Below are 18,791 nucleotides of genomic sequence, written 5' to 3'. Positions count from 1 at the left end.
CAGTAACAGGAAGCAAAAAAAATTTTTTTTTCCTGAATTAGCTGCCTTTCTGAAAATGGTAATTGAACTTGCAATCAAAAATATTGAGAAAGAGTCACTACAATCTGGAAACCAAACAGATGGCTAAGGAAATGGAAGTTAACTAAAAAGGAATATTTTGGAAGAAAGAACCTCCATTTGTAATAGCCTAAAGAAAAATGTTTAGAGCTGGCATATTTCAGGGAAACTGAAATTTACAGCAGCATCTGGACACAAAGCAGACTCCCCTCATGACTGAGTAACATCCAGGACTGGATCAACTGCATCACATTACCCAACACGGTATAGACCACCTCTTGTTGTGCCTTGAAATGAGGAATATCCTTTCCACTGTCCTTCACAACCTTCCTACAGCAGTCTTGCACCACCCTCCAAACCTATGCAATATCCTTGCCTATTCTTACCCCACCCCTGCCCCCAGTCCCATGCCTCATGGATCATATCCCTGCAATAGATATATGAGGTGCGAGCAAAAAGCAACAGGAATTTTTTAATTTTCCCAGCTTTATACATCCGTTTGTCAATTTTTTTTATCTTGTTGGTACATATGTTCACGATTTACTCCTATGTTTGCATTTTCAGTTGTTTTAAATATTTAATTTGTTGTTGATAGTCGGAAAGGTTATACCTGTTTTCAAGAGCTCAGCAAATTTTTACTTCAGAAAAAAGATGGATCAAAGAATATTCATGTTGGAAACATGGAAAAAAGTGCAGCTCTGCATTCAAAATGTTGACTGTGGCTTTTGGTGAATCTATTATGATTAAGACAAGAGTTTACAGGGGTATAAATGTTTCAAAGAGGATTGAGAAGACCTTGAAGATGACAACTATCCTGGACCCTGTACCACATCAGTTAATGATGACAATGTGGAAGAAGTAAAGAAAATTTTTCTGGAAAACTGCCGAATCACCATCAGAGAGGTTGCTGATGATGTTGCCATATCCTTCATCTCATACCAAGCAATTTGTTTGGTTGTTTTTGGCATTAAATGTGTAGCAACCAAGTTTGTTCTAAAATTGATGAATTTTGACTAAAAATTGTCACATAGACATCCCTCACGAATTGCTGAATGAAATCGACAAAAATCCAGAACTTCTAAAGAAGGTTATAACAGGTGACAAAACATGGATATATGTATATGACATTGAAACCAAGGCCTAATTGTCCCGATTGAAACTGCATGAAGAGCCAAGATCAAAAACAATTTGACAAGTTCGATCACATATGGAGGTTCTTCTTACTGTTTTCTTCAATTGCAATGGGATAGTGCACCATGATTTCCCGCTTTAATGTCATATGATCAGTAAGGAATGCTATCTGGGAGTTATGCGCTGTTTGCATGAACCAATCCAAAGAAAATGACCAGAATTGTGGCAAAACCTCTTGTGGAAACTTGCACCTCAATGCTTGTTCATAATTTTTTGACAAAAGACAAAACTGTTATGTTGCCTCAGCCAACATATTCACTATACATGACCCCCTGTTTCTTTAAAAAAAAAAAAAAAAAAAATGATCTTAGGAATGAGAAAATAAAACGATTTGGTCCTGTAACACTAAAATGGATTCTAGATCTTTTTAACAACTGCTTATGCTCTGGTAGGATCCCCGAAGTCTGGTGGAAAGCTCATGTCATCACTATCCTTAAACCCGGTGAAGAGAACAATGACCCTAAGAACTACCATTCCATCTCTCTTCTTTGCCATTTGTATAAGATCTTGGAGAGAATGATTTTGAACTGTTTGACAGAAGCAATTAACTCTGCACTCATACATCAACAGGCTGGCTTTACACCGGGTAAAAGCTGCACATCACAGATCCTCAGTCTCACCCAGTACATGGTTTTGAATCATGTATGGTAACTGGTGTGGCCTTTGTTGACCTGTCTGCTACGTACGACACTGTGAACCATAAATTACTCCTGAAAAAATTTTATGATGTCACTAATGACTCTACTTTAACCACCTTAATAGCCAACTTCCTTAGCAACAGGAGATTTTTCGTGGAATTTCAAGTACAGCACAGTAGATGGAGACTACAGAGGAATGGCTACCCCAGGGCAGTGTTCTGGACCCTATACTCTTTAATATGTATACGAATGATCAACCACTCCCGATGTACACCAGGAGTTTTCTGTATGCGGATGATCTCACATTGGCCACCCAGGGAAAGGATTTCCATGACGTCAAAAATAAGCTGTCTGAAGCACTGGAGAACTAGGACGGTTCTACAAAAATAATAACTTAAGGCCTTACCATATGAAAATGCAAGTCTGTGCTTTCCACCTAAAAAACTGACAGGCCAACCAACAACTAAATATTTCATGGAATGGCAATCAACTTGAACATTCATTTTCCCCTAAGTATCTTGGGGTGACCATAGATCAGACCCTAACGTTCAAAACACCAAATTGAAAGTGTGCGCAAGGAATAATATCATATGAAAACTAGGGGGATCTAACTGGGGTGCACAGCCAGTCACTATTCAGACTTCGGCTTTGGTGTTGTGCTACTCTGCGGGTGAATATGCAACAGCTGTCTGGCATAACTCCTGCCATGCTAGGCATGTGGACATTGCTCTGAATGAGATGTGCCGCATAATCACTGGATGCCTGAGACACTTAAGTGGAGCAGCTGTATTATCTAGCAGGTACCGCTCTTTCCGACATAAGGTGTGAAGCACCTGCTCAAGCGAAAGTATGTAGAGCCTTCACACCTGACATTCGCCCATTATTTGGCCATTTGCCAGCACCGTCTCGCTTGAAGTCCAGAAAAAGTTTTCTAAGGGCCTATGTAAATAACAACAACACAAACCAAAGGCTAGACATGTGGAGAAAGAGAGTAGATACTGCTCCTCTAGGCTGGAGACAACCTAAAGAAGAACTACCTCCCAGTGATAATGAGAGCTGGTGTACCTGGAAGTCCCTCAACAGATTATGAACTGGTGTTGGGTGATGTAAAGAAACTCATGAAAAATGGGGATACGCTAGAGGACCCTCGACTTGTGAGTGTGGAGAGGAGCAGATGATGTCTCACCTGCACAACTGCTGTCTGTGCCCGTCATTATGCACCGAAGAAGAGTTGATGCTGGCCAGTTCTAAGACCTTGGACGTTGCCTGTTTCTGGGCGAAGACAATTTAATTCAATGTCTGTTAGCCTATACTTAAGTGTATTTATGAATTTTCATTTATTTGTTGTGGTTGGCAGGAGAGCCAACACCGGGTTACTAGAGGAAGCCGAAAGGCACGCGTTTTAGCTCACACAGGCTGGCATGAGGTCTGGAACAGGACAAGGAAATTAGAATTTAGAAAAAATGGACATAGCTGGTGGAATACTTAACTTTAATCCATTAATGGTGAACGTCGCTCTTGACGGTACATGATTCAGTATTAATAGTAACTGGTAATGGCACCTTGCTAGGTCGTAGCAAATGATGTAGCTGAAGGCTATGTTAACTATAGTCTCGGCAAATGAGAGCGTATTTTGTCAGTGAACCATCGCTAGCAAAGTCAGTTGTACAACTGGGGCAAGTGCTAGGAAGTCTCTCTAGACCTGCCGTGTGGCGGCGCTTGGTCCGCAATCACTGATAGTGGCGACACGCGGGTCCGACGTATACTAACGGACCGTGGCTGATTTAAAGGCTATCACCTAGCAAGTGTGGTGTCTGGCGGTGACACCACATGTATAATTACTTCTAACTGTATGATAACTATAATGCTTTGAACGTAGCTCATTTTTGGGCAAAAGCAAGTTAATTATAGATTTCCTTGCCCTTTTTCATTAATGTCCATTGTCTACTTACATGTTTTATAACTGTTAATTCCTTTGTAACTGATGCCTTTGACAAAAGAAAACCTGTGACTTCTTCTTTTCCGAAGGCTGAAGAGAACCTTGAAAGGACATCATTTTTCCACCATTGATGAGATAAAAGCAATCACTGAAGGAGCTGAACACCATAACGAAAACTGAGTTCTGGCACAAGTGTATTATATCTGAGGGGGATTACTTCGAAGGGGACAAAGTTGAATGTGATGACTAAATAACGATTTTTTAAGAAAAACAAAAATTCTCATTACTTTTTGGTCACACCTCCTAGATGCAAGACATGTCCCATACATCCTCCAACCATTACACACTCCAGCCCAATCACAGGTACATCCTGCCATCAGAGGCAGGGCTACCAGTGAAAGCAGTCTTGTGATCTACAAAGTAAGCTGCAACCATTGTGCTGCTTTCTAATGTGCATGGTGATTAAGAAACTGTCCAGCCACATGAGTGTTTACCAGCTAACTGTAACCAAGAGGCAGCAGGCTCACCCAATTGCTGAACATGCTGCCCAGTACCATGTACTGCTTCACAGCCTGTGCCATCTGGATCACTCCTACCAACACCAGATTTTCTGAATTGCACATGTGGGAACTCTTCATGCAATATATCCTATATTCCCAAAACCACTCCTGGCCTCAACATTCACTAGTCCCTGTCCTACACTTACCTATCTCCTTCCCTGTTCCCACTTCAGCACAATACAGCTTTCCATTCCACAATAGGAAAGGGACTAGCGAATGTTAGAGGCCGGGGATGGAAAAGCAGGATAGATTACAGAGAGTATTCTCACCTGTGCAATTTAGAAAGCTGTTACTGGTAGGAAGGAGTCAGATGGCACAGGTTGTGAAGCAGCTGTTGAAACGAAGCACATTGTGTTGGGGAGCATGTTCAGCAACTGGATGATCCAGCTGTCTCTTTGTTACAGTTTGCTGGTGGCCGTTCACGTGAAAAGACAGCTAGTTAGCTGTCATACCAACATAGAAAGCAGCACAGTGATTGGAGCTTCGTATATAGATCTCCTAATTGCTTTCACTGACAGCTGTGCCTTTGATGGAACAGAAGATAATGTGACTAGATGGGAGTAGGTGGTGGTGCGGGACTGTATGGGTCATGTCTTATATCTATATTTATTGCAGGGATATGAGCCATGAGACAATGGTTGAGGACAGGGGTGGAGTAGAGATGGACAAGGAGATTGCAGAGGTTTGGTTGGCGGTGGAATCCCACTGTGGGAGGTGTGGGATATTCCTCATTTCAAGGCACAACGAGAGGTAGTTAAACACTATCAAAGAATGTGATTCAGTTGCTCCAGTCCTGGGTGTTACTGAGTCATGATGGAAGTGGTCTTTTGCGTCCAGAGGGTGGGTATGTAGGAGGTAGTAGGTGACTAGAGAGACAAAGCATGGGAGATCTGTTTCTGTACAAATATCGGGGGGAGGGGCAGTAACTCAGGTCTGTGAAGGTCTCAGTTATACCCTTTGTATATTTGGAAAGGGGCTGCTCATCATTGCAGATGTGACAACCACAGTTGGCTAGGCTGTATGAAGGGGACTTCTTGGTATGGAATGGGTGGCAGCTGTGAAGGTAGAGGTATTGGGTGTAGTCTGTAGGTTTAATATGGACGGAGGTATTGGTGTTGTCATCCTTGAGATGGAGGTCAACATTGAGGAAGGTGATCTGTTGGGTTGAGGAGGACTAGATGAAGCAAATGGAAGAGAAGGTGATGAGGTCCTGGAGGAATATGGATTGGGTGTCCTCACCCATCCATATAACGAAGCTGTCATCAATGAATTTGGATCAGGTGGAGGGTTTGGTTCTCTGGGTGATTAGGAAGGATTTCTCTAGATGGCCCATGAACAAGTCATCATAAGATCATTTGAGATAATGGGTAGTAAAGAAAGGATTGCTCTTGCTGGCCCATGAATAGCCTAGCATAGGATGGTGCCATGTTATTGCCCATTGCTGTAGCATAGAATTGTTTGCAGTTGATATGCCTTCAAAGTACAAGTAATTGTGGGCAAGGATAAAGTTTGTCATGATGACCAGGACAGAGGTTGTAGACAGTGTTCAATAGCAAAAAAGCCATGGGCACTGAAGATGTTAGTGTAGAGGGAGGTACCATCAACAGTGATGAGCAGTATGCTGTGTGGTAAAGGAACGGGTACTGTGGAGAATCAGTGGAGGAAATGATTGGTGACTTTTTTTATTGGAGGATAGGTTATGGCAATAGGCCAAAGCTGTTGGTCTACGAGAGCAGAGATTCTTTCTGGGGTGGGGGACACTCTTACATAATTGAGTGCAACACTTATTAATTAAACAGATAGCAGCAGATGCAACCAATCCCTCAGACAATAAAGATCCAAGAACAGTTATTGTGGTTCCTTTTGATCTCTTATGGTGGTATTTGAGCTTTACATTGGATTTGTTCTGTATTTACAACCATAGCGACACATCGCAGCAGGTAGTTTGTGTTTCTATTCTTTGCCTTCATGTTTCATAATATATTTTTGCACGAAGTATTTTTCAGCATGTAAAAAAAACATTACAGTTTTACACATTGCGATATGATATTGTGCTAAATTCCATGCTTTGATTTGGAACAGTAATGTATGAGAAAATAAAATATCAGAATGCAAACTATCACTCATGACCAAGTTACGGGAGTAAAGATTCCTAGATGATTATCAAAGGAAATGAAGCATAAATCGCATTGCACGTTTCATATCAGGTACTTGTGTATCTAACAAACATGGGTTGTATTAAATGTCGTTCCAACAGAATTACAGACTTCACACTGCTGTTTCTTTTTGGCATCTATTCCAAAGTAAAAGATGTTTATTGACAATGAAATACAACAATAATACAAAAAATAAATATAATAAATTACAACATAGCCTGACAAAAGATATTTAAAAAAGTTTTAATTCATGAGGTATGATGTTATTACAATATCAAACTTTGTACAAGAATCACATTTTGTGCAGGAAGGGCAAAAGAGCAGAACTGTCAACATAGGATGGAAAACAAAAGTTTGAATATAGATGGCTTATGCAATATTGTGGAATTTGTACATTAATATATTGGGGTTGTCAATTATGAGACTTGAAATGGTCGTTAGTTGTGAATTAAGGATTTGCTAGAGAAGGGGAAGTGGAAAGATGTATCATTAAATGAAGTCACTTAGGTCTTTGGAGGACGCCAGTGACTTGATATCTAAATAAACTGGAAAATGCATAGTCTAGGTTACTTTTGATTTAGTTAAACAGATTACCATATTTGCCTTCAGCCATTGTCAGATCTGTGATGTTCATAACCATACCTTCCACCAGTGCCACTGGCACCACGTTGTAACTTTTACCAGCTGATTAAGCAGTGTTTATTTTGTTAAATAGGTCAATTTATGTCTGTGCATCCTGTACATTATTATTCTTTTTTATGACCAGATAGTGGCTGTAAAGCTGAAACCAGAAATCTGCTTAAGAAAATCAAATGTCAAAACACTGCATTCTTCATTTTATGAAAAAAAGTAATTTTCAAACATTATGACTAGTTTGGCTTGTAAGAAATAACGTATGTAAAATTACCTTGTTTCATACAAGTTGTAAAGATTTTTTGCTTTAGCACGGAAAACGTCTTAATACAAATTGCAAGACACATTATATGTAGTCTTAGTTTCTGTTTGTTGAAACAGTCTTCAATAGTTAACAAGTATTTATAAAATATACATATCACTGTATGTACAGAGTATATATATTACACCGATATGTATGAAATGGTGATTTACACAACTCTATAATAATAAAGCTATGGTTTTGTCACAATGGCATAATTATCACTTACTATATTTACAAATCGGACAAAAATCTATTACTCAGATCTTCAATGCTTTGTTATTATTGTAGTAAAAATATAAATGAAATTGGCCAACATTCTTTGTGGGGTGATAAATTTAAAAATGTGAGATGTTACAAGTAGATTACTTCAACTCATATATTTTCTTATGATGAATTTTTATGATGAATGAAATATTTTTTTGTGTACTGTCAGCACTTATGTGTCTGCATACTTTATGTTATGTGCACACGGGCATGCTGACAAGAAATTAGGTAGTTTATTTTGTTGGAAATTAGCTGTTACTTTGTACAATCAGTGTAGTTTAAATACAAAAAGAATTAATAACATTTTGTTAAGGAGAATGAAACCAGATTTCCATCTGTCATGATGTCCCTCTGCATTATGAAATAGAAGCTGATTTTCATGTTCCTTTTCTTTGTTGCTTGTTTCATTCTTATGAAATACTTAGCTGGTGATCCATTTGGAAGCACTGCACCTTGTATGTCATGTCATTTTGAATTTCAGTATTTTCAGAAAACAGTGGTTACAAAGGAGAGTGAATCTAAATATTTCATTAGAGTTTCATTGTGTGTACAGCCGCACACAATACATTGGATCTGAGCTACTCATTAAAAGATATAAAGCAAGGCAACATAACCATACAATAGTAATAGTAAAGGAATGATCAAGATTATACAGGCATTAGCTGAATTTTCAAATCTTGATAAATCCTCCAGTCTACTTGTCAAGGTCATATAATGTTAATTCGCTATGGAATATGTTTTGGTCTGAGATTTAATATGCAAAGTATTTAACTCAGTCAGTCTTGTTATCATTACATTTTACATATTTACATGTATGATTTCAACATATGCTGGAAAAATTATGTTCTCCAGTTTATTGACAATTAATATTGAAGTTTTGAAGCACTTCTTTTTGTGGAAGTATGCACCAGCTATCTGAAATTATAATGATGTGTTGTATTCTTCTTCACTCTCTTCAGTCCTTTCACTATCACCAGCTGCACTGTGCTGTATTCTGTTGATACAGTTGCTCGTAATATGATTTGTTTCACCACTTTTAATTACACCATTAAGTTCTTTATTTGAAATAACATTAGTTATGTCTTTCTGAGCATTTTCTGGCATAATTTCTTCGTTAACAATATCAGGAGACTTTGGTTTTAAAAGAAGTTCATAGTTGTCACCCATGCAAACAAAGTATGTTGTCATGTAGTTTTTGCCTTTTACATAGGTAGGCCCTCGATACTGACAACATACACCTTGCTCTTCAAGCACTTCTGCAGTGTTTTCAGTGACCTGAAAATTAAATTTAATCATGATATGCTTTGCAGAGCGGTACCAAAATACATATTTACTTTAATTACTAAATGTGGTAGATTTTCTAAATGCTAACAGGCATTGTATAAAACAGATAAAATATAAATTTTACTCATATTGGGGTGTTCTTTGACTGATTGATTCCTTCATTTATTTATTGTTAATTTGCTTTTGAGTCACATTGTGCTCCTTCAGGAATGTGGAATCAGTCATATAAAACATTTATGGGCAGTAATAGCCACTGCAAGTTACTCTGTAAAGTTTATTATCAACTAGTTACTGTAGTGCTGATCTACTCTCATAGATAATTAAGGGAATTACTTGTAGATCAGTACTTAGTAGAAAATTGGGCTCTTTAAAAAAGGGGTACCATTGCTTTTGTCTTACACTACTCAGATGTTGTTTTTATACAATATTTCATACTAATTGACACTCTGCAAAAGGACTGTCACATTATTAAATATACTGCATAAAGGAAAATCAATAAATGAAACAGAAGGTTCTAAATTTTTTGGTGTATATATTGATAAGGACCTGGACTGAAAATCTTCTAAATGTCTAAGCTCAGCAGTTTTTGCAGTATGGATAGTAGTGGACCCTAGGAGATGAAACTTTGAAGAAGTTAACAGACTTCTCCTTTTATTATTCACTGATTTCTTAAGGCATAATATTCTTGGGCAACTCTTCATTGAGGAAGAAAGTGTTTGTTATATGGAAGGGTGTAATAACAATAACACGCAGAGTGTGGTCTACAAATGTTAGTCATCGTTTTAATAAACACCACAAAAAAGTAATGCAAATAATTTTTTGTTTGTTTGCAGGTGCATGTCTGCAGTTCTGGTGCATGTTAAAACCCTTGCACCACATTATTGTAACATGCCACTAGAGAAACCAAGACAACATGGCACATCCAATCTTCACTCGCTCATCTACCAGATGAAGGAAAGTGACTAGCTGTAGTGAAGATTTTTTATGAATTATTATGCCCCAGTCAGCACCACAAAAACTGTAAATACAGAAGTATCAAATTCTTTGCCTGTTCTCGCAGACAACAGAATTTAATTTTGCATCTAAATGTACAGTCAATCAGAAACAAAATAGATTTATTCCTAATTTCAAACCCACGCCACATTTTTTGTGTAAATGAACACTGGCTCACACCTGATGAGACTGCTCTGTATATCCCTGAAGGATTTGAGTCAGCAAGTTCATACTGTAGAAACAAAAGCAGATATGGAGGAATTGCAATTTTTGTAAATAAAAACTCTGACATTGAATATGTAGCACAGAAAGTTGATCAGTTTTGCAAAGACCAACTTTTTGAAATTTTTGTAGTGCTACTTCCAAAACAAAAGTTAGTGCCCATCTTTATTTATCACACCCCAAACTCTGATACAAATCAGTTTATTGATCAAATGGAGACTCCCTAAATAAGTACCTGCTGGTAAAATACATGCACCACAAGATAGTATACATTGGTGACATTGACATTCTACAAAAAACACCAACTGTCACACATTTTCAAAACCTGCTAAGATCCAACAACTTTTACTGTGTGAATGACCAGCCAACACGATTAGTGGGATGCCTGGATAACATAATTTCCAATTTAACAAAAGATAAATATCAGTATGGAGTGAAAGATCCAATATTATCTGATCACCATGGCCTATGGCTGATGGTCAACCGTGAAAGACACCCTATTCAGCAACCTAAACACATTAAGAGGAGACTGTTATATCCAGCCAACATCACATAGATAAGACAAAAATGTCTGCCTGTGTCTGTATATGTGTGGATGGATATGTGTGTGTGTGTGCGCTAGTGTATACCTGTCCTTTTTTCCCCCTAAGGTAAGTCTTTCCGCTCCCGGGATTGGAATGACTCCTTACCCTCTCCCTTAAAATCCACAACCTTTCATCTTTCCCTCTCCTTCCCTCTTTCCTAATGAAGCAACCATGGGTTGCGAAAGCTTGAAATTTGTGTGTGTGTTTTTTATTGTGTCTATCTACCAGCACTTTCTCGTTTGGTAAGTCACAGCATCTTTGTTTTTTAATATATTTTTCCCATGTGGAATGTTTCTTTCTATATATATATATAGGGAAACATTCCAGGTGGGAAAAATATCTAAAAACAAAGATGATGTGACTTACCAAACGAAAGCGCTGGCAGGTCGATAGACACACAAACAAACACAAACATGCACACAAAATTCAAGCTTTCGCAACCAACAGTTGCTTCATGAGGAAAGAGGGAAGGAGAGGGAAAGACGAAAGGATGTGGGTTTTAAGTAAAAGGGTAAGGAGTCATTCCAATCCTGGGAGCGGAAAGACTTACCTTCGGGGGAAAAAGGGACAGGTATACACTCACACACACACACACACACACACACACACACACACACACACACACACACACGTATCCATCCGCACATATACAGACACAAGCAGACACCACACGATATTGTGCTTGTGTTGGCCATGATCCCCTAACTACCATGCAGTTATGGAATTTATGGATCCAGGATAACCCTACCCAACATCACGAAGAATATCAGTGATCCCACGGGACTAGCACTTGAGAGTACAGACGTATTGTTGCCTGATTTGATATGTCTGCTTGTGTCTGTATATGCGCGGATGGATATGTGTGTGTGTGTGTGTGCGCGCGCGCGCGAGTGTATACCTGTCCCTTTTTCCCCCTAAGGCAGGGGCGGGCAGGAATCCTGCACGTGTGTGGTGCACTTGCACGCGTGCAGTTAACAGGTGTTCTGCGTGCACACAGGGGCAAGCTGACAACCCGCTTATCTCCCCTCCCCACCATACCTTCTGTCCGCTCCTTCCTCTGCAATGTGTTTTGTTTCCTAGCTTGGTTTATTGAATGAAGGAATGAGGTTAGTAGGAGTGCTTGAAAGAAAGCATGGCTTGAAAGAGTACCTATTACATATGATACTTTTTATTTAATTATCACAGGTGGAGTTTACAATACGCTTAATATCTGGAACAAAATTTCTACATACAGACAAACGCAAACAGTTACGTAAATTTTCATCACTGATGTTTGCTCTTAACAGAGTCTTATTAATTCAGCAAATGGCTTTCCAGCTCTCACTATATTAAGCACAATCTTATAACTTGCACGTACCGCTGGGCTATCATCGTTGTCGTCCTGAAAAATTGAAAACAGTGCTCCATAAAATGTTAAATCAATTAGGTGAGAGAGATGACGAAAGAAAGTCGCAGATCTCTCGTGACAACAGCAACTACGACAGATCATCTAGTATCGTCAGATCGCTCTTCATAAGCTCAGTCAATTTCCCCATCCGCTCAGAATCCAACAATAAATTGTACTCGTCCTTGTGAAATTTATTATAGTGGCCTTCAATACTAGACTTCCGCTGACCAGTGAGAATACTGCCACATATTAAACATTTCGAATTCTCACGTTTTTGCTCAAAGAAAAAATGATTCTCCCATTCCTTTTTAAAAGATAGCAAATCTCCACTTCTCTGTTTCCTTGACTCACTCTACATTTTCCAGTTCTTGAAATACAACATTCACTACGTAGTGGTCACTTCGCATCAACGTCCGCAGCTTGGCCTGGCACTACTCTGCCGCAACCTGCCGGCTGTCGCCACTGCCCCGGTCGACGATTGCACGCGAGCAGCACACGTGCACCGCTGTGCGCTCATGAGCCGCGTGCAACGTTTGCCCGCTCCTGCCCTAAGGTAAATCTTTCTGCTCCCAGGATTGGAATGACTCCTTACCCTCTCCCTTAAAACGCACATCCTTTTGTCTTTCCCTCTCCTTCCCTCTTTCCTGATGAAGCAACCGTGGGTTGCGAAAGCTTGAAATTTGTGTGTGTGTTTGTGTTTGTTATTGTTTCTATCAACGTACCAACACTTTCATTTGGTAAGTAACAGAAAACAAAGTAATAGAATCTTTGTGTGTATAAAAAAACAAAGATTCTGTTACTTACCAAACGAAAGCGTTGGTAGAAACAATAACAAACACAAACACAAACACACACACAAATTTCAAGCTTTCGCAACCCACAGTTGCTTCATCAGGAAAGAGGGAAAGACGAAAGGATGTGGGTTTTAAGGGAGAGGATAAGGAGTCATTCCAAGACTTACCTTACTCGCACACACACACATATCCATCCGCACATATACAGACACAAGCAGACATATGTAAAGGCAAAGAATTTGGGCAGAGATGTCAGTCGAGGTGGAAGTACAGAGGCAAAGATGTTGTTGAATGACAGGTGAGGATTGAATGATTCCTTACCCTCTCCCTTAAAACCCACATCCTTTCATCTTTCCCACTCCTTCCCTCTTTCCTGATGAAGCAACTGTGGGTTGCGAAAGCTTGAATTTTGTGTGTTTGTTTGCGTGTCTATCAACATACCAATGCTTTCATTTGGTAAGTTACATAATTGAAAAATATATCTCAAAACAAAGCTGATGTAACCTACCAAATGAAAGCATTGGTATGTTGATAGACACACAAACAAACACAAACACACAGACAAAATTCAAGCTTTTGCAACCCAAGGTTGCTTCATCAGGAAAGAGGGAAGGGGAGGGTAAAACGAAAGGAGGTGGGTTTTAAGGGAGAGGGTAAGGAGTCATTCCAATCCCGGGAGCAGAAAGACTTACCTCAGGGGGAAAAAAGGACAGGTATACACTCGCACACACACACATATTCATCCGCAAATATACAGTCACAAGCAGACATATGTAAAGGCAAAGAATTTGGACAGAGATGTCAGTCGAGCCGGAAGTACAGAGACAAAGATGTTGTTGAATGACAGGTGAGGTATGAGCGGTGGCAACTTCAAATTAGCAGAGGTTGAGGCCTGGTGGGTAACGGGAAGAGTCCTTCGTCACAGCGGGACCCACCTCCTCTTCCTCAAAATCACCCTCTCCAAACCTTCCAGGAATTTCTCATATATTAATTTTAGCTTAGTGTATTATAAAACTTTTTTGGTCCTCTTTTCTTCTTTTGTCTGTATGAAGGAACAAAGAGATAAAGGACAATTCAGGTTACCTATGAGATAATCTGAAGGGTACAACTTTCTTGATGCTATTGTAAATATAGTTTCACAGTAGTGAGTAGAATCGAGCCATTACAATCAGAAAGATTTAAAAGTGTTTTACAATGTATTATCTTGCCTCTCAATCCATCTTGAAAAACCTTAATCCCACTCCCAACATCACCACTGCTGAAGCCCAGGCTATCCGTGATCTGAAGGCTGACCGATCCATCGTCATTCTTCCGGCGGACAAGGGTTCCACGACCATGGTACTTGATCGTCGGGAGTATGTGGCCGAGGGACTGCGTCAGCTTTCAGACAACACTACATACAAAGTTTGCCAAGGTAATCCCATTCCTGATGTCCAGGCGGAGCTTCAAGGAATCCTCAGAACCTTAGGCCCCCTACAAAACCTTTCACCTGACTCCATCAACCTCCTGACCCCATCGACATCCTGCACCCCTACCTTCCTTTTTTTGATGTTTTGGTTCACAAAAATGACAATGGGAGTTTGGAACATAGTGCATATCAGGAACATACGTATATTGACCGTTCTCATCATGCAACCAGCTGTCATCCATCCCACCATCTCACAACGATTTTGCAGACTTTGCTGAAGAGAGCCTATGCCATTACCAACACAGAAAATTTGATACAGGAATTGGACCATCTTAAAATTGTTTTTAAGCAGAGTGGTTATAGTGACCAACAAATATGTCATGCTCTTCAGTTTGGACCACTGGGGAAGCAATCGGAGGATACTTGTCAATCTGTTGCTTTTTTTGCCTTTTGATGGGAGAATTTCATCAAAAATTTCAAAAATTTTAAGATGATGTGACATCAAAAGTGTATTTATGCCACTGGTTAAGATTAGAGCCCTTCTCGGATTCCTAAAGGATGACTTGTGTCTGCGGAAACCTGGAGTTCGCAAAATTCCTTGTCATTGTGGGGTGGCTTATATTCACTGAACTGTCTGTAATATTCAGGCCCTAGAAAACACCATCACACTTATTTGCTCCAACCAGAGAAATCTGCAGTGGCAGAACACTGTCTTAATGAGGGATGTAAGACGCTGTATAATGAGATGCAAATTATCACTCCTGCTTCCCGCTATTGGTAATATATTCTACAGAAATCTATTTAAATTCAATTATCTGATAATACTATTAACACGAATAAAAGTTTCCCTTTACATAACACACAGAATCTGATATTATTCTACAACGATCTTCATTTTGACCAGCAGATTCTTTTAGTTAATGTTCTGCTAGTGATATACCATTTTGCCTATTGCTTCCATTGGTGCACTACTAGTTCTTTGCACTTGAGAACAGCAGCGATGGTGCTCACACACTTATGGCGGGCTGGCTGCGGAGTATAAAGGGGCCACTGATTCGGTTGGAAACTCAGTTCAGGCAAGATGGTGCATCAGCATACACACCTGAAGATGGCGGCCTGTTGGTCTGTTGAAATATCATCTCAAGACGACTAAATTATCCTCTTGGATACTCAAGAGGAGTATCATCAGTCATTATGTTGGGAAAGTCTACATAATCACAATCAAGTCTGGTTTGCATAGCTCATAATTTCGATGGCAGCCATTACATTTCCAAAATGTAAAGTCTGTGGCTGTGCCCTTTTTCCAGGTTTCTGTGACTCTATCTTTCAACAAGATAACACGAGGCCACATGTTGGTCGTAATGTCCTACCCTACCCCTATACAGAGGGTATTACACTGTTGCTATGGCCAGCACATTCTCCATGTCTCTAACCCATTGAAAACATCTGGTCATGAGTTACCAAGAGCTGTGGTATAGGGTTGAAGCAGCATGGAATGACAAATCCATTCTGTCATTCACTCTCAGTTGAACTTGATGCTGTTGTATTAGAACCATAAGTTCTGCTAGGGGTAACAACTCTGTGGACTTAATTTTGCACCCTGCCTGTCCTCAAATTGCCAGCAAGTTTAATTATGTATTCTTTGTTTTATTCTGACACATACAATAAGTAAAATTTCATTATTTGGTATTCTACCGAGTGTTGAAGTTTTAAAGAACAGTATAATTATTGTCTTCAGAGGGAGATGTATAAACCTTTGTCTGGGTGTCCACATTGTAACTTCCAGGAAATATTGTTTTCATTTTCACACACACTGTATTAATTTTAGCATAGTGTATTATAAAACTTTTTTGGTCCTCTTTTCTTCTTTTGTCTGTATGAAGGAACAAAGAGATAAAGGACAATTCAGGTTACCTATGAGATAATCTGAAGGGTACAACTTTCTTGATGATATTGTAAATATACTTTCACAGTAGTGAGTAGAATCGAGCTATTACAATCAGAAAGATTTAAAAGTGTTTTACAATGTATTATCTTAACAAGTAACACTATAGTTTGTTATTTTAGGAGGAACTTAATGGTACCACTTTATAGCATACATTGAACAGAGAAGATACATAAACAGAATTTGCCAAGAGGAACAAAATGATTTTGCTTAACACTTTTTGTCAGTACAAAACAAAAATAAAATGCACTTGGCAAGGACCAAGTGTATGATGATGATGATGATTACTATGTGTTTAGGTTGCATTAGTGGAAGGTCTTCAGAGCACCTGTACTAAAATTCTGAGAGATGAGTATGGATAAAAAGTGCTAAAATAATAAAACTTCCACTAAACTACGAAAATACCCTAAAATACTCACCCTTCCCCCCCCCCCCCCCCCCCCTGTCCTCACGCACACACACACAAACTGAACAAATATTAAAATCATAAAATCATATGGTTTGTCAGTTCTAAAACTAATAATAAAAAGAGAAATTCAGTGGAAAGACTTAAAATAGCAGTGCAGAAAACTGTGACTGGCTGATTGCTGGAGAAACAAGGGTGAGCCAATCACACTGCAAAACCTCCCACCTAAAAGCTTAGAATGGAGTCCAAACACTACACAGCAAGTGATTACCACATTTGTCTCATAATCAGCTAAAACTGAAGACAGAGTGCTGCTTTAATTTGCTCCTGCTCCTCATCACAATATAAGATGCCCTCAGTTGAAATGTGGCCTGTAGTGATTTGTACACCACAGGCATCATAGACATGCTGGTCCACTTGCTGAAGTATGAAGCCATGTGTTGCAGAACGATGGGGTAGAGTTACTTCTTCCACATATACAGGATTACTCTGCAATTCATACTTAAGTGTTTGGCAGAGCATCCATAGAACCAGTATCTCAAATGAAACGGGGCAACTATTGAAGAGGAGGCAAGATCAGTAAATAATAATAAAAATGTGACAAAATATGTTGAACTAAAAAAACTGTTTAGTAAATTCAAGAGAATGTGAGAAATCAAATAGAAACTTTTGTTCGGTAGACATCACTGTTCATCAGTGTAGATGGCAGATGGCACAGTAACTAACAACAGAAGTAAATTATACAAGTATTCAAAGATTTATTAAATGTATCTAGGTTGATGAGATGAATCAGAAACAAAGACAGTGAAAGCAATGATGACTCAAGGACAGTCAAAGAAATAAACACCAGGGTAAAAAATGATGTAGAGTGCTTTCGGTAAAGCAAATAGAGTTTTTGAAATGAAGATTCCAATTTTTCTGAAACAGAAAGTTACAGTCAGTGTGCAGTGTGAATTAACAGCTCTGACTTCTGGCAGGACACAAAAACCATTCAAAAACAGTATTGCTCAGTGCACAATGGAAAATTTTGGAACACGTATTGTGTTCGAGTATAATGACTTTTCTGGAGACTAGAAATCTACTCTGTAGGAATCAGTATGGGTTTCGAAAAAGACGGTCATGTGAAACCCAGCTCGCACTATTCGTCCACGAGACTCAGAGGGCCATAGACACGGGTTCACAGGTAGATGCCGTGTTTCTTGACTTCCGCAAGGCGTTCGATACAGTTCCCCACAGTCGTTTAATGAACAAAGTAAGAGCATTTGGACTATCAGACCAATTGTGTGATTGGATTGAGGAGTTCCTAGATAACAGAATGCAGCATGTCATTCTCAATGGAGAGAAGTCTTCCGAAGTAAGAGTGATTTCAGGTGTGCCGCAGGGGAGTGTCATAGGACCGTTGCTATTCACAATATACATAAATGACCTTGTGGATGACATCGGAAGTTCACTGAGGCTTTTTGCAGGTGATGCTGTGGTGTATCGAGAGGTTGTAACAATGGAAAATTGTACTGAAATGCAGGAAGATCTGCAGCGAATTGACGCATAGTGCAGGGCACGGCAATTGAATCTCAATGTAGACAAGTGTAATGTGCTGCGAATACATAGAAAGATAGATTCTTTATCATTTAGCTACAAAATAGCAGGTCAGCAACTGGAAGCAGTTAATACCATAAATTATCTGGGAGTACGCATTAGGAGTGATTTAAAATAGAATGATCATATAATGTTGATCATTGGTAAAGTAGACGCCAGACTGAGATTCATTGGAAGAATCCTAAGTAAATGCAATCCGAAAACAAAGGAAGTAGGTTACAGTACGCTTGTTCGCTCACTGCTTGAATACTGCTCAGCAGTGTGGGATCCGTACCAGATAGGGTTGATAGGAGATATGGAGAAGATCCAACAGAGAGCAGCGCGCTTCGTTACAGGATCATTTAGTAATCGCGAAAGCGTTACGGAGATGATAGATAAACTCCAGTGGAAGACTCTGCAGGAGAGACGCTCAGTAGCTCGGTACGGGCTT

General features: G+C 39.4%; 1 protein-coding gene across 1 annotated transcript in view; it reads right to left on the bottom strand.

Moving 5' to 3' along the window:
* Positions 1–6,679: 6,679 nt before the first annotated feature.
* LOC124613534 (adenylate cyclase type 2-like) overlaps positions 6,680–18,791 on the bottom strand; it is a 283,418-nt gene continuing 271,306 nt past the window's right edge. The window contains exon 21 of the mRNA XM_047142245.1: positions 6,680–9,017. Within this exon, the coding sequence (XP_046998201.1) occupies positions 8,664–9,017 (354 nt within the window). The 3' untranslated portion in view covers positions 6,680–8,663. The remainder of the gene's footprint in view (positions 9,018–18,791) is intronic.

This window comes from Schistocerca americana, chromosome 4, assembly GCF_021461395.2.
Source record: "Schistocerca americana isolate TAMUIC-IGC-003095 chromosome 4, iqSchAmer2.1, whole genome shotgun sequence".
NCBI classification, from domain to species: Eukaryota; Metazoa; Arthropoda; class Insecta; order Orthoptera; family Acrididae; genus Schistocerca; species Schistocerca americana.
Note: the sequence above shows the minus strand (reverse complement) of the source record. Positions and strands in the feature narration are given on the sequence as shown.